Source organism: Rattus norvegicus, chromosome 7 (genome assembly GCF_021556685.1).
Source record: "Rattus norvegicus strain SHRSP/BbbUtx chromosome 7, alternate assembly SHRSP_T2T, whole genome shotgun sequence".
NCBI classification, from domain to species: domain Eukaryota; kingdom Metazoa; phylum Chordata; class Mammalia; order Rodentia; family Muridae; genus Rattus; species Rattus norvegicus.
In genome coordinates, this window is record NC_141540.1 from 137,825,959 (window position 1) to 137,853,472 (window position 27,514).

Below are 27,514 nucleotides of genomic sequence, written 5' to 3' on the forward strand. Positions count from 1 at the left end.
GAGGTAGCTCCGTCTGGAGAGTGTTCCTGAGAGGGTGGGAGCACTCAGCCTGCCCCTCTGGAGCAGGAAGAACATTGCTCCTGTTCAGGTGCCCTCTTCTCACTCTCCCCAGAGCCTAGCAAGCACATGTTTCCAAAGAGGATAAAAGAGGGACTCTGGTTTCATTTCTGCCTTCCTGCCAGGCTGCCTGGGTGGCCTCGTCACTCACTCTGAGCATCATCTTTCACTGTCAGGTCTTTCTCTTTGCCGTCTGAGGGGAAATGACTTCACTTGTGTCTGTATTGGGGGGGGGGGGAGGCAGGAGGATTCTTTCTGATAGAGAATCTTCTATTGATGTGAAAAATGAGGGAAAGGAGAACTTTGTACCTCAACATACCACAAGGAGTTCAGGGGAGGTTTGGGGGGCCATAAAAAGCCTACCTGGAGAGAACCTGACTGAACTTGGTCTATGTGGAGACCTCAGGTATCCCAGTTTTGAGAAGGGTATGTGGAGTGCGAAGCCGAGGGACATTCCTTTAAACCTCCAACCAGCAGAAAAACACGAGAGGGTCGATTTGAAGCTACGACTTACAGTCAGGCCCACATCTGTCCTGAATCCTGTATTGACGTATTGCAGCACGCCCGTATGCTAGGAAAGATGTGTTGCAAGATTCTGCAATATTTAATGAGTAAAGGACAAAGTCATATCTCACTCAGCCTGTGGCCCTGCCTGAAGCCCGTAATGAAACCAGTTTTCATGCCACCCGTTAAATTCGTAAGGATTGGGGTGGGGGTGGGGGTACCTATTAGGTAAACTTGACCATTCCTTTTTTTTTTTTTTCCCGGAGCTGGGGACTGAACCCAGGGCCTTGCGCTTGCTAGGCAAGTGCTCTACCACTGAGCTAAATCCCCAACCCCAAACTTGACCATTCCTATTCAAAGGAATGGGTCAGTGAGTCAAGATGTCAAGATGTCCGACATTTGGTATCTGATTAGAACCCCAAGCATCCTCCTCAGTTTGTGTCTTCCTTCTCTCCATAAACTCCTCTCTCTGCCTCCCAGGCTCTCCCTTTGAGATGGTCTGATGATACAGGACCCCGCTCTTTGGCTGCTGTTTGGTAGAGAAGTACACTGAACAAAGTGTGATGTTGGGACTCCGTCCTAACTTCTAGCTTAAATGACCTGTTCTGATCCCAGCGTACCAAGTCACCGTCCTATTCACTCTTATAAGGCGAGAAAGTTTATTCCGGGCCGGGGAAGATGGCGCAGTCAGGAAAGTGTTTGTCTCATCCTGAACACCCACACAAAGCACCAGGCATTGCTTGAAATCCCAAGGTAGGGCAGGCGACAAGACAGGGGAAGCCTGGGGTTTGCTGGTCAGCCAGTACAACCACATCCGTAAGCTCCATATTGAACAGGAAACACTACCTCAAAAAATAAGGTAGGGTGCGATTGAGAAACACTCCTGAGATTGACCTCTGGCCAACACAGGCATTGCACACTAGGGGACAGAGGGAGGGAATGAAGGAATGCTGGGAGCACAAAGGCTTGATCACAGATAGCGCCAGGGAGACCAGGAATGTTGAACACATGCAGGGCTGACTGGGAAAAAAAAGATGTATAACCTGTTTTCTGCCCTGAGGCTAGTGATGGAGGGAGCCAGTCACCTGGACAATCTCTGCTATCTGTAGGGCCAGGTCATACCTGGCTCCCCCAGCTCCCACAGCTAGATGACCACACTGGATCCTCCCCTAGGCCCTTACGATGAAGTAAGTCTATCTTCAGAGCCCATCTGCACATCTCCACGTAAGAAGCGACAAGCACTTTGAGAAGAGTTTTGAAATGATGCCTCCTCATGAAACCAAGAAACTTACTCCCCAAGCTGTACTATACTTTAAAATGCTGAAATAGGTTCCCCAGTGTCAGACTCTAGAGCAATGGTTCTCAATCTTCCTAATGCTACAGCCCTTTAACGTGGTTCCTCATGTTGTGGTGACTCCCAATCATAAAATTATTTTCATTGCTACTTTGTAACTGTACTTTTGCTACTGTTATGAATCATAACGTAAACATCTGTGTTTTCCGGCCGTCTTAAGCAAGCCCCTGTGATAGGGTCATTCAACCCCCATAGGGTCTCAACCCACAGGTTGGGGGCTGCTGCTGTAGAAATTTGAGCTGGCTACTGGGTCTCCTTGAGGTAGTTTCTTTCTTGCCTCATGAGGATCCTTACCCTGCTGGTTCTGGCATTTGCAGAGACCCTTGTGTTGCGGGGCAGAGAAGGAGGGAGGAGAGGGATTATTCTACTCAAACGGGAAAATAAATGTCCTGCTTCATGCTGCCCAGGTGTGGAATCTCTAGCCCCAAACAAAGCCGCCCCTCTCTTGTTTTTATCACAAATCCACCTTTCTTTAGGTAGAGTGAATATTTAGGACAGGCAGCCCTAAAGAACCACCAATCCCAAAACCCATCAAGATTTCTTTTCCTGATCTCCTATGGAGCAAGCTCTGAAAAGACATATCATGGTGGCCTACAAACTCTCCCGACGGAAAAGAGGCTCTGCCAGCACAGGGTAGACCCTAGTGTGGAAACAACATGGCCAGGCAGATACCTGTGTGGTGTGTCTTTAGCTTTCTCTCGCCCCATAGAGGATGGTGTTCCCATGTTCCCACATTCTCATCCCTCTCCGTAGAGAACCCGCTGAGGGGCAAGGCATGAGACCCACTGACATTCAGCGGAGAACAGATCAAGGTCCTATTGTTGGTTAAGTGACAATTTTGGGACCGTCTAAGACAGAAACAAGTAAGGCATCATTGTTTTAAAGCACTTGCAGTGTGGTAGAGAGGGGTGAAACAAAGTGTGCTATGCAGAGAGACGGCTGAGAGGCCCAGGTTAAAGAGTAGACATGAAGGGACGCCTCATGGAGAATATTTCTGAACACACCTAACACAGCCTTCTCGGAAGCACAGTCGCTGTAACCGATGTTGTCTGACATTGGGAAGAGACTGCTTTCTCAGGAAAGCCTATACTTTTCAACAGCAAAATAAGATCACTTTATAGACCACACAATGAATGGATCTCTATGGAATTTCAAACAGTGGGGGAAGAAATGTACAAAACTCTATGCTCTCCAACCACTGACAGGGCAAACAGAGGACGGCCTCAATCATCTGGATGCTCGGTGAAATAAGACCCCAGGACTCCATCCCGAAGGAACTGCTCGACTAACAGTTTGAACTGTGGCCTTCGAGCCTGTAGTTTAGTTACAACACCACCACACCGCCAGCCAGCAAACCAAGGCAGCTGTTCTCAACCTGTAGGTCACGATGCCTTTGCGAGCCAAACAACCCTTTGATAGGGGTGGCATATCAGTATCCTGCATGTCAGATGTTTGCATCATGATTTGTAAAAGCAGCGCCAACACGAGGAACTGTATGAAAGGGTTGCAGCACTAGGAATGTCAAGAGCTGCTGCCCTGAAGTGTCATCAAATTTAGAAAATGCATCTTTACCTCTCGAAATTCTCCTATTGCCAGGGGCCTGTTTGGGAGGCCCCATTCTGACCTCCCCAAAGCCCCTCACAGTGACAGTGAATGACCAAGGCTTAACCGAGCTCTTGGTGTTCAAGGTTCATTCCTGTTTATGAGTGCTGAGAAATCCTTCAGTTTCTCTCTAAGCTATCGCAGAGCCTCCCGGGACCAGGTCCACAGATTTCACTCAGCATCCTGGGGCCAACTAGCCTAAAGAGTCACAGTTCTGTAAAGCAGGCGCCCTCCCTGACTGAATGTGAGCATAGGAAATTCTTTACTCTTGCCCTAGGCCTAAGGAATTAAGGTCTGTAGAGTGAGCCCCCAGCAACATACGGACTGTAACAGGCGCCTATGTAGCTCCTGTTCATGCTAAGAATAGGAGTATCTAAACCAGGCTCACCCCTGAGAAAGTAAATTTGAGGGGAAGGAGAGTTAGGGTGGGGGCAGACGCTGAACCAGAAGGGTCTGGCGATAGTGTGCTATGTTACGGGTGAGCCGCAGGTTCTAGCGTGGGGTATGACTTATGGGTCATGCCTCTGGGATGAGCTCAGAAGTTCTAATGGGTGGAGTGAGACAGTTGGAGGAATGCTGTAACAGTGTGTTTCAACATATGGCCCTTTGATCATGGCATTGGGAGCGGGGGTTGAGGGGAGGATGCTGGTGCCTCCAAGAATACTTGGGTCCAGGGCAAGCTACAGGGAAAGGATTTAGAATGAAGAAAACCGTGAAGAAAGCAACCCACAGTCAACTCTGAGAATACTCAAGGAGGGATCCCCGAATGTAGGGTTCACCTAGACCGAAGTGGCCCTGTTTTTTGGCAGCTTCAAGAGATGGCCTTGAGTGGAGAGAAAGCCTGTTGGAGTGGGGTGGGAGCCATGGCGTCCAGCCGTCCAGCTGCTGCTGCTGCTGGCGCAAGTCATGACCTGAGCTCTGCAGGGAAGATCGCCTCTCATGACGTCAGCCCAACGAGGAAATGACCTTGAAGGAAACAGAACCCTGATTAGTTGCAAGAAAAGTGCTCATTTCCATTTTCCCTTTCCGAGAACGGCCGTGTCATGCAGTCAATGAAATTAGTGTGCATCGCTTTTGCCTACTTCAATGACAAATGGGAGAGACCTGATAATGTGGGAGACGTCAAACGGCCAAGTGGACTTCATTAGAACAACCTCGATGCTTCATGAAAACAAGAGGGTTGTTTAGCACCTTGTCGAATGAATCACAATAAAAGCATTTTAAATGTTTAAATGCCACTTAAAACTCCGTATTGCCTCGTTAAAGTTTTGCCTGTATCTAAGCTTAAATTAAAATGGTCGGTGGTTTTATAGGGTATAGAAAGACATAACAGTATAATTTTACTTATAAACATATGTATGCAAATTTTCCAACCTACCTGCACAAGGAACTCTCTTCACTTTTAAAGCACTTTCGATTACTTTGAGCACGTCTAAAGGGGCATCCAGAATGTCCCCAAAACACCAGCAGACCAGTTGCGGTCATTAAAGTTTCTCTTCTATATTCTGGCTTCTCATTTAGCACAGTAAATCAAATATTGGGAAATAATGAGCATCTTCCCACACCCAGAGTCTGATGTGCAGGAATTTTCAAGTTTCCTCCCGAGTAGCCATGACCTGGAAGGCTGCTGTAGTATTAGGAAGGACAGACCTTTCTGCTCCTTGTTTCTCCCTCCACCCTGCTTCCCGGTACCCAGCCCCTCTCCTGTCACAAATGCTTTCCATGCAAGGGAAAGACAAAGAATTATTGGTGTAAAAGAGAGAAAAGGGCTAGGACTGAGCACACAGCTATAAGATCCCAGCCCAGCTTTTTAACTATTGAGTCCATCCTGGGCTAGCCTTTCACACTATGGAGAACAGGAGAGCATTATATTTTAGTTCCTGAAGACTTTTAGGATAGCTTCCAAGGAGCAATGGTTCTCATTCTTGAGGCCCTGAAGTCAGGGCTGGAGAGATGGTTCAGTGGTTAACAGCACCGACTGTTCTTCCAAAGGTTCTGAGTTCAATTCCCAGCAACCACATGGTGGCTCACAACCATCTGGGATGGGGTCTGATGCCCTCTTCTGCTGTGTCTGAAGACAGCTACAGTGTACTCCTATACATAAAGTAAATAAATCTTTTTTTTTTAAAAAAGGCCTTGGAGTCAAATATCATGGTTTAGACTGTTTCTTCCAGGACATTTTGTACTAAGAGGACATTTGGAATTTTGTCCTATTGATAATGTGTAATTAAATACCCATCCTCGTGTGCTAACATGCCTCAACACCATGGAATCCTCAAGCTGTCTTTCTCAGCCACCCACTAAGGTGGCTCCTCTAAGACAGGGTACCTGCCTCTTTCCAATCATACTTCAGCAGAACAGCATGAACTTTGGTTTCCAGCCAAAGGAATATTTTCTGCCCACGGTGTGTGTCACTCTATAGAATTTAAAAATACCTAACATACAATAAAATGGTAGCTATAGAATTTAAAAATACCTAACATACAATAAAATGGTAGCTGGCATGTAATCAGTACTCGGTATCTTAGTCCATTTTCTGTCGCTAAGACTAAATCCCACAGACTGGATTAAAAAAATGTTTATTTAGCTCATAGCTCTGGAAGTTCAGGAAGTCCAACAGTATTGACTACTAGTGAGGGTCGTCCTGATAAGGCATAGCACGACAGAGGGTGTCCTGTAGCAAAATGGAGCTGTTGCATAGAAACTTCCTCTGAGATTAAAACTTTCTATTTTGGAAGAAAGCTCAAGATGCAGAATATTAAAGGAGCGGTGAAGCAATAGGATGTTCTAAGTATATGTATATGTGAGTATATGTATATGTGTGTGTATGTGTGTGTGTGTATGTGTGAGTGTGTGGGGGGGGGGAGTCCATCCTACAGGGAAACTACTCAAGATCAGGACATAAGGGTTGGGGATTTAGCTCAGTGGTAGAGCGCTTGCCTAGGAAGCGCAAGGCCCTGGGTTCGGTCCCCAGCTCCGAAAAAAAGAACCAAAAAAAAAAAAAAAAAAAAAAGATCAGGACATAAGCATCTCAATGGTTTTAGGAAGTCCCTGAAACTGACCAGATACACTATAGAGCCCTCCCTCCCAAGCCTATAAGCAGTAGACTTCTCTGAGACACTCTCAGACTAGACAAGCTGCCTAGAAGAGATGCAGACCAGCTGACCTGCTTAGAAGAGGCAGCTTTGCACTTTCTGGCTAAGACCAGTTGGACTGCCTGGGAAAGGCAGGTTCTGGCCTGGTATGCAGCACGTTTCAGATGTTCAACGTCTGTGCACTGTCATCCAAGATACGGTGTGGGTCGGGAACGGTTTCAAAGCAGTTGTGAAGACAAATAACTACTTACAGAGCACGTCTGTGAAGCCCGGGGAGGAGCTTTCTGTGGAAGGAAGAAAGGCTCCCTTCAGATGGCAGAAGTCCATAATTAGCAAGAGCAAGACCGGTGGCCCTTTGCTTAGAGTGAAGGCTCATGTGTGTCCCCCAGATTTCACGTGCTGGAAATCTGGTACCCAGCAGAGCCGTATATACTGAGAGAGGAGACTCTCAGAGGAGGGCTGTGTGATGGGTGGATTAATTCACCGTGACAGGTATAGTTAGCAGACTATCAGGGGAATGGCTTTGTGATAAAGTGAGCTCTCTCAGGGGCTGGCTCCTGTTGTATGACACTGTTCCTGGGAGCACACAACTGGACCATAACTACAATTAATTCTGTGAATATTTAATAGCATTTATTAAACCATCACAGTTACTTACATATGTATCACCAATAACTATGAGCTCATTAAGAGACCGCATCTCATTTATCCTTTTAATCTCAGCACATAGCCTGCAGATGCTCACTTAATTCTAGCTAGTAATGGAGCTAATGGTGCTGGATGGACGGATTGTGCTTTTTTTCAAAAAGTGTACACGCTGGTACAGGAAGCATGAAAACGATTCGGGCTAAGCCCATCATTCACAGGTGAGGAAACTAAGGTCTGTGAGGGTCCAACCAACCGCTCCTCAGCAGGTGTGACTTTATGGGTCCTAAGTACTGTGCTCTTAGAGGCCACTGGAAGTTGTTGCCAAACAAGAGGTCAAACTATGATCTTGTTTTCCTATGTGGGTGGGGTTTCTTTGTGGGGGGCAAGAGAAGATTTTTCCTTTCTTGGTTGCTCTTTAGCCAAAGAGGTTATAATCTTGATAATGACCAGTATTTACCCATCTCTGCCATTCCGGAGAAAGGCAAACCACTTGGCTGCCACCCACGACGAGTGGTCGATATGGCGGTACCATATCGTCTTCATCCTCCGACTCCTTCTGAGCTCCTCCTCTGTGCAGCTACTCTTCAGATGAAGGAAGGAAGGAGGGCAAAGAGGGAAGAGATAAGGAGATGTGACTCGTGAAGAGTCGTGCAGGGCGTCTAGTGAATGAGTCTCCTAAGTATTCCTGCTTTCTGTGGCTACCAAGTTTAGTCGTCTAAAATAAAACCTCCCATTTATTCTGCCTACAAATGTATTCAAGAGGGACGATTCACTTTGGCCTTATAGAGCATCAACCAATCAACTTGTCCACCGGTCAACCACGAGGATTCTCCTCTTTTTAACCACGTGGTAGCAAGTGCGTGTTGACCGTCCATGGCAATTAAGCTGTGGCCGCAGCTTTAGTTTAGATTTGGAGATGTCTTTGGACCACTGGGTTATTGAGGACCCGCCACGCTCTCGGGGCAGCCCCTGTGGAAGGTTAGATTCAGTTCCCAGCCCTTACCTGATGGTCACGCGGTCTGTAACTTCAGTTCCTGGTGATCCAGTGCCCTCTTCTCCCTCTATAGGCAGTAGGCACACAATGCACTTCCACACAGGTAGGCAAAACATCCTTTACATAAGATAAGAATGTAAAAATCTCCAGAAGTCACTTCGAGAAGTTTGACTCCCAGTACTTTCAGGAGCAGTGGGAGTTTGGGCTTATGTGGCTAAGATGAGGCAGAGAGATAGATTCGTGAAAGCAACACGTTAAACTACAGGCCTTCTGGTTTCCTAAGGGAACTGGATAACTAGGACAGAGCCTCCCTGGTTAAGTCAACCTCAATGGTTGACTTCAAAGTCTCCCCTCCTGAATACAACTTGAACTTGTGCAACCGTGTATGCTCTGGGCATTGTCATACATCAACCTCCAGCCAGACCTTAGTGAAGTCTAACCGGTCACACCTGGGTGTGATGGGGAAACAAAGAGAGCTCTGGGAAAACCATGCCATCCCGGGGTGGATGTGTGATCAACGTGGTGGCCATATACCCAACATGGTTTCTGTAGAAATGAGTCAGAGCTTCCACTGCACGGACTATCAGAAGGTAGTCCAGGCAGGTCTCCCTACATCCATCCAATCAAGGCAATCAGGATGCTTCTTCAAGTAAGACCGTCTGCACAGGCGATTCTAATTTGTTGCCAGAGAACATCGAATGCACCCAAAAGTTCCACCCAAGTCAGTACACAAACGAGGAAGCAATGGGAAAGGTAAGCCAGGGAAAGGGGAGCGCACTGTGGATTAGTGTGCGCTCTCTAGCGGGACGGAACTAGTGGGATGGATAGATATAATTTCATACATTTATATTTAACAATATTTAATAGACTTCGTACGAATTTAAAAATTGATTACACCAGCTCTAACACAGTAACAGCAGCAGAATCAGACCTGAGAGCCAAGAACCTGGTAAGATATTCAATCCCTGAGGCTGGGTTCCACAGCAGCCAGGTAGCTCCATCATGGCTGCCTCTGGGTAGAGGGAGGCTGGCTGACAACCGGGCTGGGGGCCGAAGTTGCTCAGTCCACAAGGCTGTCAGTGAGCCCAGCAGGAAAGGGGCAGACTGACAGGCGGCAAGAGGGAAGTTCAAGAAGCCAAAGGAGAGATGATCTTTCTTCCACACCCCTTTTACCCACACTATCAGAAGATACCGCCCACAATCCAGGTGTCTCCCCACATCCACTCAAGGCAATCAGGATGCCTCTTCAAGACCCGCTACGCAGGCGATTCGAATTTGTTGCAGCCGTGCTACTGTCTTAAGCAGCCACCTTTAATCTCCAGCTTTTGTAGAAATAAGTTCTGAGCTCTGCAAAGACAAAGTATGAGAAATACACGAGAAGAAGAGAGAACCGTTCTCAGCCACAGTTCCACATGCGGCATCCAAAGGACTAGAGGAAACGAAAAGTTTTAAGGAAAAGCAGAAACAATCCCTTCCCAGACTCCTGATTAAGACAAATGAAGAAACACAGAAAGAGGCTCATGAAAGAGAAATTATAAATGGAAAAATAGGGCTGGAGAGATGGCTCAGCCATTAAAGGCTAGGCTCACAACCAAAAATATAAATGGAAAAATGAAAATTTTTGAAAGAAACTGCCTGGGAATTTGAAGGCAGAGGGTACGAGAACAGGAATGAAAAAGTCAATAGTTTCAACAATCCTATCAAACAGGCCAAGTAAAGAATTGTAAACCTGATCATGGATGGGTAAAGATCATATGGTATGATGATGAAGATACCATGGGATAACGTTGGGGAATGGGAGGAAAGGAAAGATGACCAGAATCTCAGAGACATGAGGGACACCACTAAACACACATGTATATGTGTAACCAAATGCCAAAGACAGAGAAGAAGAGAAATACCTGAAGGAGTTATGACTGACAACTTCAAAATATTGGTAAAAGCCAAGCCCCTTAGCTCTGAGATGCTAGGATTAGTGCAGGAACATACACAGATACATCATGGTTTAGAAAAGAATCCTAAAAGTGTGAAAAGGAGGCGGGGCAAGGAACCTGCTGTTTATACCCACAGCAACGCGTACTGGGAGCCAGCAATGCACACAGGGTTCTCACAGGACAAAAATTACAACCAGAATTTTATGTTCAGACAAAGCAGCTTTCAAAAGCAAAAGTGGAAGAAAGACATTGCCAAGGGATTAAATGTGAGTAATCATTGTCCCAAACACTAAAATTTCAATGCAAGCCCCCACCCTAGACACATTCTACACTTGGATACTGTGTTTAATTACGCATTTCCAAAGGACAGCATAAATGCATATTTGTATTTTCTTAGCTGACTAAAAGACAGTAGTATGTAACAATATGTATTATACTGTTTACTCTGTATTATATAATCCTGTGTAAACACATTCTGTATATTTAAAACATATAGTAATATAATATTTGACAAAACAGCACAAAGAAAGTGGTTGGGAGCAAAGCTGAATGAAATTATTTTCCCAGACAGCAACTCAGACCCACAGTAAGGGATGAAGAGAACTTGAACTGAGAAATATGATTAATAGAATATACTCTATAAGCCTTTCTATTGTCCTTCATCCTCCGAGTTTACTACAAAAACAAACTTATGCACAGTAACAATAATAATAAATAATTTGTTGAGGGATCAAACAGGAGAAAGGAGAGAAGAAAGACAAAATGGAAAGTTCATCAGAGATACATAGGAGGTGAATTTCTATTTCCTTAAATTCGTATTATTCTTAAGTGGATTCTAATAAGACAGTGTGGTGTGGTTTGATAGGTATGTTCCCCACAGGCTCATGTATTTCCATGCTTGGCCATAGGGAGTAGCAGTATTTGGAGGTGTGCCCTTGTTGCAGTAGGTGTGGCCTTGTCGGAGGAAGTGCGGGGGCGGGATTTGAGGTCCTATGTTCCAGCTATGCCCAGTATGATAGACAGTCTCTTCCTGTTGCCTGCAGATCATGATGTAGAACTCTTCAGCTCCTCCAGCACCATGTCTGCCTACCATATTTCCTGCCTTGAGGATGATGGACTGATAATTAAACTGTAAGCCCACCCCAATTAAATGTTGTCTTTTAAAAGAGTTGCCTTGGTCATGGTATCTCTTCACAGCAATGGAACCCTAACTAAGACAGGATATATAAGTGAATCTAGAGTTCCAGAGACCACTAATACAAAAGTGAAATGTTTTACAAGATAATATTTGCTCACTGGAAAAGAAAAAAGGTGAAGAATAAATGTTTGTTTGTTTGTTTGTTTTTAAGATTAGGTAGACTAGTATAAACAAAGACACAAATCCAACTATCATCAATAATAATTGTGAATGGGTTAGACAATAGAAAGGGAAACATTGTCACAGTGTATTTAAGAACACCAGGCCCACACAGCTCAGACTTAGAGATAGAAACAAGATGAAAGTAAACAGATGGGGAAAAGTTACACTGGGCACGCAAGAGTAACGAACGTGCAGTGGCTACATTGACACCAGAGAAAGGGCTTGTTACAGTGTAACTGGAGGTGACCAAGAGAGGCTCTATAATGATACATAGTAGGTGGCAGATAGTGACAGGGTCAATCTGGAATACTCAACAACTTTGGCTGTCTCTGCACCTCACAGTAGACACCAACGTGAGTGAAGTAAAAGGAGCAAGGCAAAGAGACATAGAACTCTTCAGCTCCTCCAGGACCATGTCTGCCACCACCACACATCAACAGCTGAAGCCATCAACTCCCCTAACGCACACAGACAAAGAATACCACCCAACAACAGCAGAAAGCTCCCCAAGAACACAAGGGACATTCTCCAGAGGAGATCATGTGGCAAGGGGGTTGGAAAGGTACTGGCGAAGTTATAGTTAATGGGGAGACAGAAAACTCGATCTCCAGTCAAAATGAAATGAAAATTAGAAATCAGATGTGGAAAGAAATTTAATAAATTCCTTAATATTTAGTACTTAAAAACAAAGTGTCAGGGATGTTACTAAGTATTTAAAATAAGTGAAGACGAAAACACAACATTAACAATCTTTCTAGAAGGGGTTGGGGATTTAGCTCAGTGGTAGAGCGCTTGCCTAGCAAGCGCAAGGCCCTGGGTTCGGTCCCCAGCTCCGAAAAAAAAAGAAAAAAGAAAAAAAACAATCTTTCTAGAAAAAAAAGCAAGGCATTTCATTGAGAGAATTTTTAAGATTTATTTTAAGATTATTTATTTTGACTAGTATACAAAGAACTGGGTTTGACTCAGTCCTTTTCATACATACAGATAGATCATTATACTTTGTTCTTCATGGTCTCCTGTTCCCACTGCCCTTCCCCATACTCATCTCTCCCTCTTCCTGGTCCCTACTGCCCTCTCCCCAAATAGTTTCCTCTCATCTAGTTATCTTCAACTGTGAACCTAACACAAACCTAGGGTTACCTGGGAAGAGAAAACTTCAACTGAAGAACCACCCAGATCAGATTGACCCATAGCTACGTCTGTAAGACATTTTCTTGCTTGCCCATTGATGTAGGAGGGTCCAGCCCACTGTGGTTGGTGTCATTCTCAGGCAAGTGAGCAAGAAAGTATAAGAAAGTTAGATGAGCAAGCCAAGAAGAAGGCCAGTAGGTACAATTGTTCTGTGGTTTCTGCTTCAAGCTACTGAACACCTCTTATGCTTTCTCTCTCATACAAAAGGCTTAGGTAGTCCCAACACCTCTCCCCTCCATTTCCCCTCCCCTTGCCCTTCCCCCTTCCCCCTCTCCTCCTTCCCCCTTTCCCCTTCCCCTTCTTCCCCTTCTTCCCCTTCTTCCCCTTCTTCCCCGACTTCCTCCCTTCCTGTCAGGCCTGCTGTTTTCCCTGTAGGCATTCCCAGGTTCCAGCATCTCTAACACCAGGAGTCTGGGTTATAATTCACCTTCACAGTCACAGCTTCCTGCAGAAGCCCTTCAGGGAATCCTCGTCCTGGCTGCTCTCTGAAACAATGCAGAAGGTCCCCATGACCTCTTCAGTCTCACATTCCCACGCCTTTAATACTGGTGGCATGTGGGTGATGTTACCAAATTCTGCTATCAGCTGAGAGGTAGCCTAGCCCTTCGGGGCCACAGTGCTAACCTGGGGAAACCTTTTCCTAGGTGGTTGCTTTCAGACATGGCAATCCTTCAGTTTATGCTTTTCTCTTCTGAAATGAATGTGGACTCTCAGGAAGGAGCCCCAAAGGAGAAGTTTTGCCCTCAGGATACTTTCCTGCAATCCTTGGTCTCATTACCATTCATAATGGCTTCCTCTGCACCAGGCAGTATGGTCTCCTATCTTGAAATTTCTGCCAAAGAAATTAATCTATGACATTTAAATTCAACTCCTCATGACAACCGGCAGAACAAAACTAGGTTCTTGACCAAAACCTTAGTTCCTGATGGAGTTCTTAGTCCCCTCTGCCCACAGGCCCTCTGTCCACCTTCCCTCTTTACCCACATAAACCATCATTTACCTGTGGGCCAAGGAAAGGCAGTCCTTTGCCCACCTCAGGAACAAATATCCCCACCTTCCTCCCCACTCTGCCCCTTCTCCTTCCCCTTCACCATAGTCCTCTGTCTCCTGCCTTTGTCTCTTAATCCCCCACCTCCCCACCCCCTAGCCCCGCCTTGTGTCTCTCTGGGGCAGATCTTTGTGCTGAAAACTTGGTCTTGGGGTCCTGAGCCAATCAGGGCTGAACATTCTCTTCCTCCAACGGCCCACTGAGCTCTGATGGCAGAATCAAGGACTTTCTACCCCAGAGTTCCAAACTCTGTCATTCCTCCTTCAAATCAGTTGCAAAGGCCTAAGGGCCACAGTGTTGGCATTCCTTCTACGTTCTGCCCAAAGGCCAGATAGGACTGTTTGTCTCCTCCTGGCTCTCTTGCTCCTTTTCTCTCTGACTCTTTGACTGCCTTGCTTTCCCTGATCTCTTCCTCCCCTTCTCCCTCCCCCCCCTCCATGTGTTCCTGTCTACCCTTCTCTCTCTCTCTCTCTCTCTCTCTCTCTCTCTCTCTCTCTCTCTCTCTCTTTCTCTCTCTCACCCTCTTCTCAACTCCCCTTCCCATGCCCCTAAATAAACTCAGTTATATACCAGACCAGTTGGTACCTCTGGGAAAGGAATGTCTCAGCCTGGACTGGCTGAGGTACCCTCTCCTACCATACCATACAGTGTCCTACAAAACTTACCCTTTTTATAAAACACATGAGCACGCTCAGGTTTTCTGAACCAATTTTCTGTCTTAGTTACATTTCCAACAAACAAACAAAACCACAAAAAGCAATTCCAGGAAGAAAAGAAGGAAGGACCTACCCAATGTAACCCCATTTCACAGGTGTGCTCAGGGGTTAACACAGCCCCCACAGCTGGGCCCAGAAGTTTAAAAAGCAGTTCTCTCACAGGTGTGCCTGAGGGGGGGCAATTATCCCTCACAGCTGTGTTCCCAAAAGTCTTTTTTAAAAAAAAAAAAAAGATTCTTCACAGGTGTACCTGAAGGGGAGAATTATCCCTCACAGCTGTGTACCCAAAAGTTAAAATGAAAGTCCTCACAGGTGTGCCTGAGGGGGGGGCAATTATCCTTCACAGCTGTGTTCCCAAAAGTTGAAAAGAAAAGAATCCCTCACAGGTGTGTCCAGAGGTTAAAACCGTCCCTAACAACAGCTGTGCCCAGCAGTTAAAGTCAAGCCTCATACGGGTGCCTGGAGGGGAAAATTCTCCCTACAGGTGCGCCCAGAGGTTAAGTCACCTCATAGGTAAACCCTTCTTCACAGATGTGCCTGCAAACTCTCTTCCTGGGTGATTCCAGTCCTGTCAAGTCACGCAAAGGAATTTTAAAAAGCCAAGGCATAAAGGCTTAGAGATGATCATTTAAATCAAAATATTATAAAAATTATAACAGGCAGCAAAAAAGGAGAAACACAGGGTGCCAAAAGAGTAGTAAAAACAAGGCTGGAGAGGTGACTCGGTGGTTAAGAGCACTGACTGCTCTTCCAGAGGTCCTGAGTTCAAATCCCAGCAACCACATGGTGGCTCACAACCATCTGTAGTGCCTTCTTCTGGTGTGTCTGGAGACAGCAACAGTGTACTTATATATAATAAATATTTTTTTAAAAAAGAGTAGTAAAAACAGAAAAGAAAAATAGCAAATAGATAGATAAATAGATAAATGGTGGCACTATCAGATAAAGGTATGCCAGGAATTAAAAACTAGAACCACAGTTGGAAGGATAGAGTAAAGATGCTACTGTACGCATAGAAAGGGGGAGGTGAGGACACCGAGGGGGCTATGAATAACTGGAAAGGGGTGAAGCCTAAGTGCAGCCCCTCGGCGTCTTAAAGCTGGAGATGTCCTAGTGTACGTAAGTGGGTGAAAGGTGATCTGTGAGCTCCGGCCTGTCCTATGAGTTCTGCTAGTGCTGAGCCTGTACTGGGTCAATTTCTGATGTCTTCACTTTGAACTTTCCTTTCCTTGAGGAAGGGATGCTCTGCCAGCCACACTTAGCTTCATAGGATTCACCCCCTAACCCCCCCCCCCCCCGAGACTCCCGATGGGGCGGCTAGCAGTCTGGCTGTGGGATCGCTCCTTGTGTGCACGGAGTGGAGGAGGCTACCAACCGTAGCACCACACGATGATCTGTGCAGACGGACCCGTCTTTGCTCTTTTAAAATCCAATGTACAGTACTAACCCTGATGGAGGGATATGGCTGTGGTTTCACTGGAGTGCCAGGCGTCAGCAGTGAACCTGGGGGCAGACAGCTGGCTCCAGGGGTTGATGTACCTGCTGACTTCAAATTCCCGACTACCCAACTCCAGAGTCACTCTTAGTTAATGAAATCTGCCCCCAGACACCTGGAGTAGACTTCCCCTCCCGTAGTGATCACTGTCTGAGCTAAGTCACCCACCACCTCATTTTTAGCTTTTGAAGCAGTGTCCAGCTTCCCGGTCTCCATACTGTCTCCCATGGGTTGAAATCAGGATTTTCTGGTTTATGACTATTCCCTGTGCTCAGGACCCTGACTCCTTTTCAAGATAGTATCCAGCCATATACAGCTTTCTGAGCCAAGGGACCTCCTCTACACTGCTGGCCTGGCCCGCTGGAAAAATTCATTGTCTTAGTAAAACCACAACAAAGTTGTGCGCTGTGGGCCTGTCCCGTTTGTTGTCACCAAAGTCACCTTTGGTTGTGACTTCTGCTCCACCAGGACCACTCCCAAACCAGGCACATGCCTCCCACTTCCCGGGTAGCTAACTGTGTGGCTGACACTGTTTTGACTTTTGTCTTTTAAGGCTCTACTTGTTGGCATTTCGTCTAGGCTCCGCCCCACAGTTACCTGGCAACAGTTAGGTGTGCCTGACTCACTGTAAAAGGGGGCTGCTCCACCACCTCCTCTCGTTCTTGCTCTTTTCTTCTCCTCTTGCTCTTGCTCCCTTACCCTCTTCCCGCTCTTCCCCTGTTCCCCTTGCCCCTCGCCCCCACACTCTCCACATGCTTATGGCCGGCTGGGGGGGGGCTCTCTCTCTCTCTCTCTCTCTCTCTCCTACCTCCTCAACTTCCCTCCTGAGGCCCTAAATATACTCTATTCTATACTACACTGCCTGGTACCTTAGGGGGAGGGATGCCTCAACATGGTCCCGCAGAGCCCTCCACCAGACACGGTCCTTACTTCTTTTTCTTTTTATAACACACAAACCACTTACATGTCTTTGCAGACAGCTAATTTAGTACCCATTTCATGGGATCTGAGGCTCTTCCTCCCGTACCGCCCTGAGAACAGTTTGTTTTCTCATCCTGACGCTGCTTCACTGGGCCACAAGAAAAGGCTTCTAGTTCCCCATCTTACCTGGAAGTCTCATTAAGAAAAATTTGTAGCTTGAAACCGCTGAATTATATAAACTAGTAAATTAATAGCTTAAATTAGGCATGTACATAATATCCGAATTAACATATCATTAAAGCTTTTAAAAAATCATTTATTTATTTAGTGAGTGTATGCGTGTGTTTGCACACGTACACCACAGCACTCAGGAGAAGACCAGAGGGCAATTTCCAGAATTAATTCCCTCCTTCCACCAAGAAAGCTCCAAGGATCAAACTCCGGTCAGCAGACTTGGATGCTAGAGCCTTTACACTTTGTCCACACCCCACCCCCTTTTCAAAGAAAAAAACAAATCAAACAAAACCAGTGTCTTAGCTGACAGTGCTCAGGAGCGTCTAGATGATGTTATAGGAATTTAAGTTTGTTATCCCAAACTGCTTAACTCTTGAGACCGAGATGAATGGAGGCACAGGTAAGTCGAGTGTCTCTCCCAAGCACCGAATTCTGAAAGGACAGGAGCGGGATATGAGGGACACTACCCTGCAGCCTGAAAGGAGAATACAATGACTCCCAGGAGTCCGTCTTCTGCCTCGAACCCGCTGTCCCTTTCCAGGTTTCTTGTGAAAGGGGAGGAGGCCTTGACTGCTCATGACTGATTCCAGGCCGTGGTATTAATCAGCTTTCGGTTACTGCAACAAAATGCGAGGGAGAATCAACTCATCAGATTTATAAAGCTAAAAGGTTTACTTCCGCTCACAGATTTAAAGGTTCTAGTCCCGATCAGACAGGCTGTTGCTGTTAGGTCTTTGGTGTACAATGATAGGCTGAGTAAAACTACTCATCTCCGTTCCAGGAAGCAAAATCAAACCCGGAAAGGCCCAGGTCGCACCAAAGGCATGCCTTCCAGGGAGCCAGGATCTCTCACAGACTCCTAAAAGGTTGCATTCACAGGCAGGGGCACCACCCGGAGGAGCAATCCTTTAACATTCAGGCCTTTGTTCTTCCCAGCCTCTCCCTACCACCCCGCCCCATTCTATTCCACCTGTCACCCAAACTCAGGGATGCCAGTCACCAGCAGAAGTGCGGCCCCCTCCCCTGCGCTGGTTTGTAGCAATCACCACAGAGGGGCAAGTGTGGCACCTGGAGCTAGAAACTGGGAGCTGAGCGCTCACATCTCACACCACAAACAGGAAACAGAAAAGCTTGGAAATGTGACTTTGGACAACTCAAAGCCCACCTTCTCCTCCGAGTGATACACTTCCAGCAAAGTGCCACATCCTGAACCCACCCAAACAACACCACCAAATATTCAAATGCCCTAGACTGTGGGAGGGCAGAAGCAGCGCATTCGAACCACCATACCGGGGTCTCTCCCATCCCTTTTTTTGTCGTCACAAGACCTTTCTCTCTTGGTTTCCATCTCCTGCCATTTTCTGTTTGTAGAAGAACAATGTCTTCAGATTCAGATTCACCCATCCATCTAGATACCTTCTCCTTAGTTACACCTACACACACTTTTTCCTAAATGACCACATCTCAAGGCCCATGGTTGGCATGAGTTCTTGGAGAGAGGTGTCAAATCCACTGTAGGGGATGCGTGAATGCTTCCACTTGGGGCCAATCCATAATATCGCTACATGAAATAAGTAGTTAATCATACTTTGTTGGAAGTCTGGCAAAATAATAAGAGCTCTGTCTACCAAAGAGTCTTTAAGAAATTAAACCCTGGCCTGGAATGATGGCTCAGTGGTTAAGAGCACTCAGCGCTCTTCCAGAGGTCCTGAGTTCAATTCCCAGCAACCACAACCATCTGCAATGGGGTCCAATTCCCTCTTCTGTTGTGCCTAAGGACAGCGACAGTGTACTCATATAAATAGTATAAGTAAATAAATCTTAAAAAAAAAAAAGAAAGAAGAGAAATTAAACCCACCATACTCTATGTCTCATGGGAACTTAAATCACATATTGTCAGATCCATGAGCCCATGAGACGTCTCAGACCACCACAGGCTTTTCCCTCTGGGAGTCTTGCTCAGCTTCTCCTTAGGGAATGTTCACTAGGACCCTGTCATTATTGATTATTTTTCCTGAACCTAAGATATTCACATCCTTCAGCAGGAGAACTGCCTCGGCCGGGCAGAGCAAGTGTCTCCCCACGCTCAATCACTCTGAACTAACCCCACCTCTGCGAGCTCAAGCTCTGCCCCGACTCTAATTGCTGGCAGTTCTCTTGATGAGATTTTCTCAGAACCCCGTGGTTCGTATTCCCTTATACCGAGAGAAAGTGTCATGTGCTGGGTGAGTCTGTGTGTCACTCTGTGAGGGCTGGGATCTTAGATGAAGAAGAGGGCTTCCAAATTCATCCCTTCGGGGAGGTGGAGGGACGGGACAAAAGGGCTGGTAACACAGGTGGCCCTGGACGAAGCCAAGGTGGTGTCCATATCAGGTTACGCTTCCGATGACTCTTCTTTGAAGCGACGTTTGACCCCGCATTTTAAATAGTGTTCCTGTGTACGCACGCCGCAGGGTACATCTGCTTCTTCTGTTGACAGATCAGCTTTCTGCACAGTCAGAGAAAAAGGTGCCATTCGGCTTCCGAGCCAAGGTTTTTATTTATTATGTCTTCTATAGTTTTAGATATTCCCCTCCTGGCAAACATTCACTGCCTCGTGGGTTCTTCTTTCTTTGACCCTTTTCCCACCCATTTCTTCCACCCTTTCAACTCCCTAACACCAGATAAGGGAGAGAGAAGGATAGAGGGAAATGGGGAGACGTCGTGATCAGGCTGCTTCCTGCCGATCAGGAGTGTTCTTGGGGCAAGTTATATCTTCACTATCTAGATATCTAATTCTCCTCTCTCTCTCTCTCTCTCTCTCTCTCTCTCTCTCTCTCTCTCTCTCTCTCTCTCCTATTTGACAAACCCTGACCAACAACCAATAAATAACATCCCACCCTGCCTCTCAGAGCCCCAGAATTTATATATTCTCTAAAAAGTCCCCAGAGTTCCAACTGTTACGCAATTGCAGAAGTTATCCGCAACCAGAAAAATCACACCCCTACTAGAGCATGAAGCAAGTCACGGTCAGCTGCTGTGGACAATCTGAAGCAGCCCCATACCCCTAGGAAAACATAGAATATTTCTGTGTTTTTCAAAGAAACCAACCTCCCAAGCCATCACTACAGCGAGAGGGTATAAAATAAGAAGGTAAAAGTAACAGAGATGTTCGAAAAAGCCAAACATGTTTATATACACGAATACATATTACTACATATAATATGTGTACATGTGTTCACATTATAGAGTTTGTTTGGAGTTACCACATATGAGGGATAATCTCTTCCTAGAAGCCATAAATTGCCAAATAAAAAATCCCCATGCCAGTTATCTGGTACCTCCCTTCAAGTTGCTAGTCAAGGATGTCCCAGACACCCCCAAAACAATAAAAACTATTGCTGTGGTTCTTGCACGGCCACCAGAACTTGATGACAAGACCCAATCTCTATAGACACCATACACTTTGATCACAGGACATGGAAAAATCCAGTGAGTACTGGCCAGGAAGCTTCCCCCCTCCCGGCCAGTTCTCACAGTACTGGAAGGTACAATTCCAGCTGCTAGAATGAGGTCATTAACCGTCGAAGCCAGCTGTGAACCCAGAGAACTATAAAAATGACCAGCACAGCATATGTCGAAGGACTCGATACTCATGCGAGTGCTATGGGGGAATCAACTGCTTTCTGATTTTGAGCCAGTACTGCAGGAAGAAACATGCACGGTACCGAAAATCTGGCTGAGAGCCCAGGGTTGGGTCCCCCATGAGACCCAGGGAGTGAACTTACTTCTGGTATTCTGTTAAACTGCCGTCTAGATTCATCTATGCCCATGGTGCGTTATAGATATACTTCCTTGAGGTTGATTCTGAAACTCATAACTAATCAAGCAGTAGAGGATAAATGTCAGCACAGTGCTCAGCTATAAGTGGGACATCTTTATCACAACCCATGCCCGAAGCTTGAGGACTCTCATGGAAGGGTGTGTCTGTAAAGATAGTAAGAGCCAGGCGTTGGGAGGACATTGGTCGTGACAGGATCGCCATGCTCATGAACTCTCAGTCCCTGTGGCTGCCTGCATAAGACCTTCGCAAGATCAAGCCAATGACGCTCCAGCATGGACTGAGGAAGAGCTCACGAACTCCACGTCTACCTCAGTCACTATTGACAGTTGATGTTCTCTGAGGGAAGGAGGGTCAGTTTTCATTAAGGATGTGGCCCCTGGTAGGGGGACCGTTCCCCGGTATGACCCCATATTCATGACTATATGCAACCCAGATTGGACTCAGTTGAAGATTTTTCTTTTTAAAAAATGTGAGGGGCTGGGTAGATTTAGCTCAGTGGTAGAGCACTTGCCTAGGAAGCGCAAGGCCCTGGGTTCGGTCTCCAGCTCCGAAAAAAAAGAACCAAAAAAAAAAAAAAAAAGAATAAAAACAACCCGGACAGAATGTCAACAATAAAGAAAATGAGTGAGAAAAAGGGCCATTCTGCTACTGACAAAAAGGTGACCAGAGGATACACGATCAACATTCACGAGCGCATCCATGGAGTGGGCTGCAAGATTCGCACCCCTTGGGCCCTCCAAGGAACGTGAAAATGTGTGATGAGGCAGAGGGGACTCTAGGTGTGTGCACTCATACCAGTCCGGGCCAAAGGAATGTTCTTTATCATTGTAGTATGTAGTTATGTAGTTTCTACTACCCTGCTTTAAGTTCTGGGTGGATCACACTACCAGCCCCTCTGCCCTGGTTCCCTTGGATCCACAGATGAAACACACACACACACACACACACACACACAGTTTTAGCCTGCCTTACAGCTCAGTGGCTGGGCTCTCCTAAGCCTCCCACACCTAGCGTGCCCTTCCTTTACTTTTTTTTTTTTTAAAGATTTACTCATTTATTATATATAAGTACACTGTAGCTGTCTTCAGACACACCAGAAGAGGGCATCGGATCCCTTTACAGATGGTTGTGAGCCACCATGTGGTTGCTGGGAATTGAACTCAGGACCTCTGGAAGAGTAGTTGGGTGCTCTTAACTGCTGAGCCATCTCTCCAGCCCCCCTTCCTTTATTTCTTGCTCAACTCCCTAAATCCACCCTCAGCTAAGTTGTGTTTCTAATTTCCTGCCTGCTGCTACCCCAGGCCCAGTAAGGGAAGCAGCCAATGGCCATTCCACCCGAGATCTACCTGGCTGATGGTTCCCGCCCCCGCCCCCCGCCCCCGCCCCCCGCCCCCCCCCCCCCCCCGCAATTACCCTTTGCTCCTCCTGCATCCCCTAGCCTGCCTGCAGGAACCTGGAAGTCCTGCCTCTTCTATCTAACCATTGGCCACTGGTATCTTTATTGATCAATCAAGAACGAATTGGGAAACAGGACCTTCAGAGTTCACACACAGATTTCCTATCAAGGTGAAGAACCACTCCCTACGTAACTTATCCTGCACATTTGTTCAGAAAACATAATGGGGCTGAGGATTCTTCAAACAATCTCTATACACCAGTAACCTTTTAATGTTTTAATGTTACTGTGTTAAAATTATAGTCAGTGTGGATGAGAACTACCTGCTGAGTGTAAAATGAAGTTACAGATCTCTCTCTCTCTCTCTCTCTCTCTCTCTCTCTCTCACACACACACACACACACACACACACACACACACACACGCACAGAACAAATCCATCCATGGATTTGTTCTTATCCATCCATGAATGGACTAAACTCAAAATTTGTGATATATACAAAGAAATAGAAATGAATGTACTATCAAAAATTATCACCTTAAAGTCAATATTAGAAGTAGCTGTGAAGTGAAAACAATACAAGAGAACATGCACTTACTTCTGCCTTGAGAACTTGGCCCTGAGAGTGAGCCCAAGTCACTAAGTGGAAGGTAGCAAAATCCAGTGTGTGTGTGTGTGTGTGTGTGTGTGTGTGTGTGTGAGAGAGAGAGAGAGAGAGAGAGAGAGAGAGAGAATAAGTGTGTGTACTAGGGTGTGTGTGCAAGAGTGGGTGTAAGAGTATATGTATGTATGTGAGAGAATGTGAGAAGATATGTGTTTGCACTAGAGTGTGTCTGCAAGAGTGTGTGGGGGTGTGTGAGAGAATGTGTGTCTGAGAGTGTTTGTCAAAGCGTGTATGTGTGTGAGAGAATGAGTGTGTGTGAGTGTGGTATGTACATGGGGGTGTGGTTTATGAGAATGAATGTGTGTAGTGTGTGTATGTAGTGTGTGAGAATGAGAGAGAGAGAGAGAGAGTGTGTGTGTGTGTGTGTGTGTGTTGTTGTTGTTGTTGTTGTTCTCTAGTCTTGATTGGTGGTAAACAAATCAAGGAAGGATAGTTTCCATCTGCTTTCTGCTGTTTTCCTCAGAATATGGCCAAACACAGCTGCCATGATAGGCCGAGCAGGAATCATCCCGAGGAGACCAGGATCCATGGTGACATTCTCTCCTCTAGAAAACCCCTGGCTCTTTAAACAAACAAACAACCCAATGTGAAAGGCCTCGAGGACGTGGACCCTTAAGTGTCCGCTCAGTGCAGCGTGCCAGAAATGAAACGGAACATGAACGTGACACAGTGACTGTATAGAAGTTCTAGAACCAGAAGGAAAGGCCTTTGCACTTAGGACTGTGTAATAAATGTCTTTGTTTCACTCACTTGCTAGGAAATTATTTGGCCTTTAGGATTGGAAACTAGAATTATCACAAAGGTCTCTGCTGTCCAGTCTGCCTGTCCCCCAGTTGTCCTCTGCTGCTCAGACCAATCAGCAATAGGGGCACCAATAAGACCCGGATGGAGGATGTACCTGACCCGTGAATGGGATGCTGCGACTTTGGGGAAAGGTTTCCGGGGGTGCTAATCTGTAGGGGCAGCCTATATATCTCTTTAGCCCCATAATGCATTAGTCATGTGCCCCGCTTCACGTGCTCTCACTGTGGCTCTTAGTCCTATGCACAGTATCACCAAGCATTCAAATTGAAAATCAAAGAAAGAAAGAAGTCCTACCCTCTAAAGCTGTTGGTTCCCTGTCCCATGCTCTCCTGTTGGGATAAAAACAGAACCTCTCACGCTTGGGGCCAAGAGGCTGGTTGTCAACTCCTCCACCTCTTTGTTTCTGCCTTAACTGCCTGTGCCATGTAAGGTTCTCTTCTGATGTTTTCTTAGCTTAGGCTTTTCTGCCTGATACTTTTGTTGCTGTTGCCCTTCTTGCTTCGTTGTAAAATGTTTCATTCATGCACAAAGCGTAGAGTCCTGTCCCCGACCCCACAGGGTCAGTCCCAGAAAATACATGGCAGCCAGCTTTATCTTGAAGTCCGCAAAATGTTACAAACAAGTGAAACACTTTAAATTGTCTCTGAGCTAAGAAGCCTGAGCGATTACCTGTTTTAAGAAGTGAGTATTTCCTCAGAAAGGAGTTTGCTTTTAAAAGACTGGAGAGAGGGCGTAGCTCAGTCACGGGCATCTCTCAGTCTTCTGTCCTCCCTGGCTAGTCTCGTCCATGTTTAGGGTTGAATTTACTATTTCATAACGGTAACTCCTAAGTGCCCACCCTCAGCCTGTGTGTCTCCTTGGAGTTCCTGCTTGGTACATACATCTCATTGTCTCGTGCCACAAATCTCTCCTGTGACTTCTCCCACTCCCACTCATCCCTGCTTCCAAAGGTGACATGGTATGGTTCCGTTAGGCATCTCACATGCCCAGAATACCACCCTAAGACCTTAGTCATCACCTTATTTAACTTGTCAGGACACCCTCAGTCCATATTAAATGGACCCATTTTCTCTTCCTATCCGGCTAGCATACCAGCAAGGCCACAACCACCTCTTGTTCAGACGTCAGTTACAGCTTCTGAACTATTCTCAATTCATCCCCCCCTGGACCCCTCCAACATGTTCACGACATTGAAGGCAGATTAAACTTTTCAAAACGCAAACCTTCAAGGTTTCCTGTTCTCTCTCAGGGCTCTTGTCTACCCTTCACTGAGGTCTCAACTCACATGCTGCTGCTTTTCCTCTGTTCGCTTGCTTGCTTGTTTTTGAGACAGGCTTTCTCTGTGTAGCCCTGGCTGTCCTGGAACTCACTCTGCAGACCAGGCTAGCCTTGAACTCAGAGATCCGCCTGCCTCTGACCCTGGAGAGCTGGGATTAAAGGTGTGCGCCACCTCTGTCAGCCACATGTTGTTTCTTGGGGAAGCTCTCCTGATCTTCAGTGTGGGTCAGAGTTGTTTGTTACCAGCTCTTATCTAACTACAGTCTTTCTCTCTGTGATCTGTTCTCAGGTATAAAAGAATACCTTAAATCCCACACCCTACTACTAATTATAAGCTCCATAAATTGACAAATAAATTAGCAAACCTCAGACGATTTATGGGTAGCCTTGTTGGGATCGTGTGGGAACGTGTTTGATAATGCGGGTAGCACAGCTGTGGAATTCTGGATTTTCATTGCTGTGAGTCTCTCTCCCTTCTGTATCTCTAATCTAGCTTCAGGCCACAGTCTACGGGTCTGGTCTGATTTGCATAATGAGATAAAGGGTGGGAAGGTCCTGGCAAAGGTGCTTGATGAAAGATATCGTCCTTTCTGTGAGTGTCTTAAAGAAATAGGAAGAGCTGTGAACCAGGTCCCTTGCTATCTCTTGTGTATTCTTTTTTTTTTTTAGAATTATTTATTATATGTATATAGGTACACTGTAGCTGTCTTCAGACACACCAGAAAAGGGCATCAGATCCTATTACAGATGGTTATGAGCCACCATGTGGTTGCTGGGATTTGAACTCGGGACCTCTGGAAGAGCAGTCACTGCTCTTAACCACTAAGCCATCTCTCCAGCCCTCTCTTGTGTATTCATAACCATTATAGCTGTGGAGGATAAAACCAAGCCCTGGCTCCATTGCCTGTGAAGTAATTTTACACTCTCTTCTTATATAGTCACAGTGCCTCAACCAGGACAAGAAACACCTACAAACCAAAATAAATCGGAACAAACAAATAGTTGGAAACAAAATATCCAGCAAGCAACAGGAGACAGAAACCACTCTGTGGATGGCTGCTGTCAACATATGATACAACCGTCAACAAAGATGATTTCACACTAAAAGTTAAGTTTAAAAAGGAGGCAGGGAGATAGTCCAGGAATGGGTTAGATGTTAGAGAAACCCTTGGCAATAATCTTGCCCAGGCTTTGCTTTAAAATGTCACACTGGGAAGGTCAATGAACTGTGGAGGACAGGACAGACGCTCGGAGACCAGCTAGCTATCCACCATTCAAAGATGGCTGAAGGCTAGATGCTGAGGGATACAATCTCACAAAATAAATGAATAGAGAAGCCTCAGGGAGACAGAAGCAGCAGAAAGGCATGCTGGGGAGACCCTGAGGAAGAGGTGGCTATGAAAATACATATCTATATACACGCACCATGCTGAAGGGGACTTGGATAGTGAACGGGAGGTGAACGGTGGATGCGTGAGCTTATATAAGCATTGGGAATGGAGGCGGGGGCGGTGCATGGTGAGCATTTGCCTAGCACACACAAGGCTATGAATTTAATCTCCAGCCCCACAGAAAAATAAGTGCGGGGGGGGGGGGTAGGGTTGGGGTGAGTGTGTGGGGGGGAACGAACCTGGTGCTGGTACAGAGATTGGTCTAAGTGAAGTAGGAGCCGGCTAAGGCTGCAGATGGTTTCCTTGTTTCTTTAGTTTCCCTTTTCTGTGGACTGAGCAGAACTACTCCTGAGGTCTGAGGAAGGGCTCAGAAGAGAGGGGATAGCTATTACACTTAGACAGAGAGTGCCTGATTAACACAGCTCAAGTTTTCATTCTCTCTTGCTGGCCCACTGGTGTGCTCTGTCCCCTAACATCCCCCCCCCCCACACACACACACCAATCCCAGCAAACACCTGCACCCACTCCCCACTGGACTGCCTGCTGCTGGCCTTGCCTCTGCATACCTGACCCCGCCACTGCTCCAGCTGCTCTTTGCTTTGCCTCTTGTTTTCTTGAGCATGCATTTGGCCTCAAGAACCTGTGACTGATTCAGTGTCCCAGGCTTTGCCTGGCCACACTGCTACTCTCAGCTGTTGCCACATTTTGGCCACTCATAGGAACCGTCCTGCCAAGCTTCTTCCCTGACCGCCCATGCAAAGAAATGAGTCCCAGAGGAGATCACACACCCTGGAAGCCAGGGTACAAGGGAAGCCAGGGTCATTTCTAAAATGGAAGAGATCGGTGCCGTGTAAGGGGGGACGGGGCCATTGCACTTCTCATTACCTTGAGTAGAATGTGATACATTCAAAGGGCTTTACCACAATACCATATGACACCAAAGCAAAGCTCTTGTTTTCAAATAATTGCAAATTAGAGAGCTCAGTGGGCATATTTAGTCCAGG

At 46.3% G+C, this 27,514-nt stretch overlaps 1 protein-coding gene across 13 annotated transcripts; it reads right to left on the reverse strand.

Moving 5' to 3' along the window:
• Nucleotides 1–1,203: 1,203 nt before the first annotated feature.
• On the reverse strand, nt 1,204–27,163 carry LOC120093724 (uncharacterized). 13 transcript variants are annotated; one of them, XR_015625959.1, is made up of 6 exons: nt 8,789–8,914; nt 8,264–8,371; nt 7,718–7,837; nt 6,864–6,896; nt 4,297–4,483; nt 1,204–1,403 (listed from the first exon to the last, which is right to left on the reverse strand). XR_015625959.1 is itself a non-coding variant. In XM_087559865.1 (5 exons), the coding sequence occupies exons 1-5, from the start codon at nt 27,130–27,132 to the stop codon at nt 4,297–4,299; spliced, it is 504 nt and encodes a 167-aa protein (XP_087415991.1). In that variant the 5' UTR covers nt 27,133–27,163; the 3' UTR covers nt 1,204–4,296. The 13 variants fall into 13 exon arrangements, 1 of the variants encoding a protein (XP_087415991.1); XR_015625960.1 differs by lacking the exons at nt 1,204–1,403; nt 8,789–8,914 and adding exons at nt 26,750–26,842; nt 27,077–27,163 and having other exon boundaries at nt 3,011–4,483; XM_087559865.1 differs by lacking the exon at nt 8,789–8,914 and adding an exon at nt 27,077–27,163 and having other exon boundaries at nt 1,204–4,483.
• Between the last annotated feature and the right edge of the window lie 351 nt (nt 27,164–27,514).

What these genes read in the sequence shown, in the direction of transcription:
- LOC120093724 (XM_087559865.1), bottom strand. Translation starts at nt 27,132, where the DNA reads ATGCTCAAGAAAACAAGAGGCAAAGCAAAGAGCAGCTGGAGCAGTGGC. An exon ending in TGGAGCAGTGGCGGGGTCAG is followed by an intron (nt 8,372 to 27,076) that starts GTATGCAGAGGC and finishes TCTTATGTAAAG; the next exon opens with GATGTTTTGCCTACCTGTGT. An exon ending in CTCCGGAATGGCAGAGATGG is followed by an intron (nt 6,897 to 7,717) that starts GTAAATACTGGT and finishes TTCCTTCCACAG; the next exon opens with AAAGCTCCTCCCCGGGCTTC.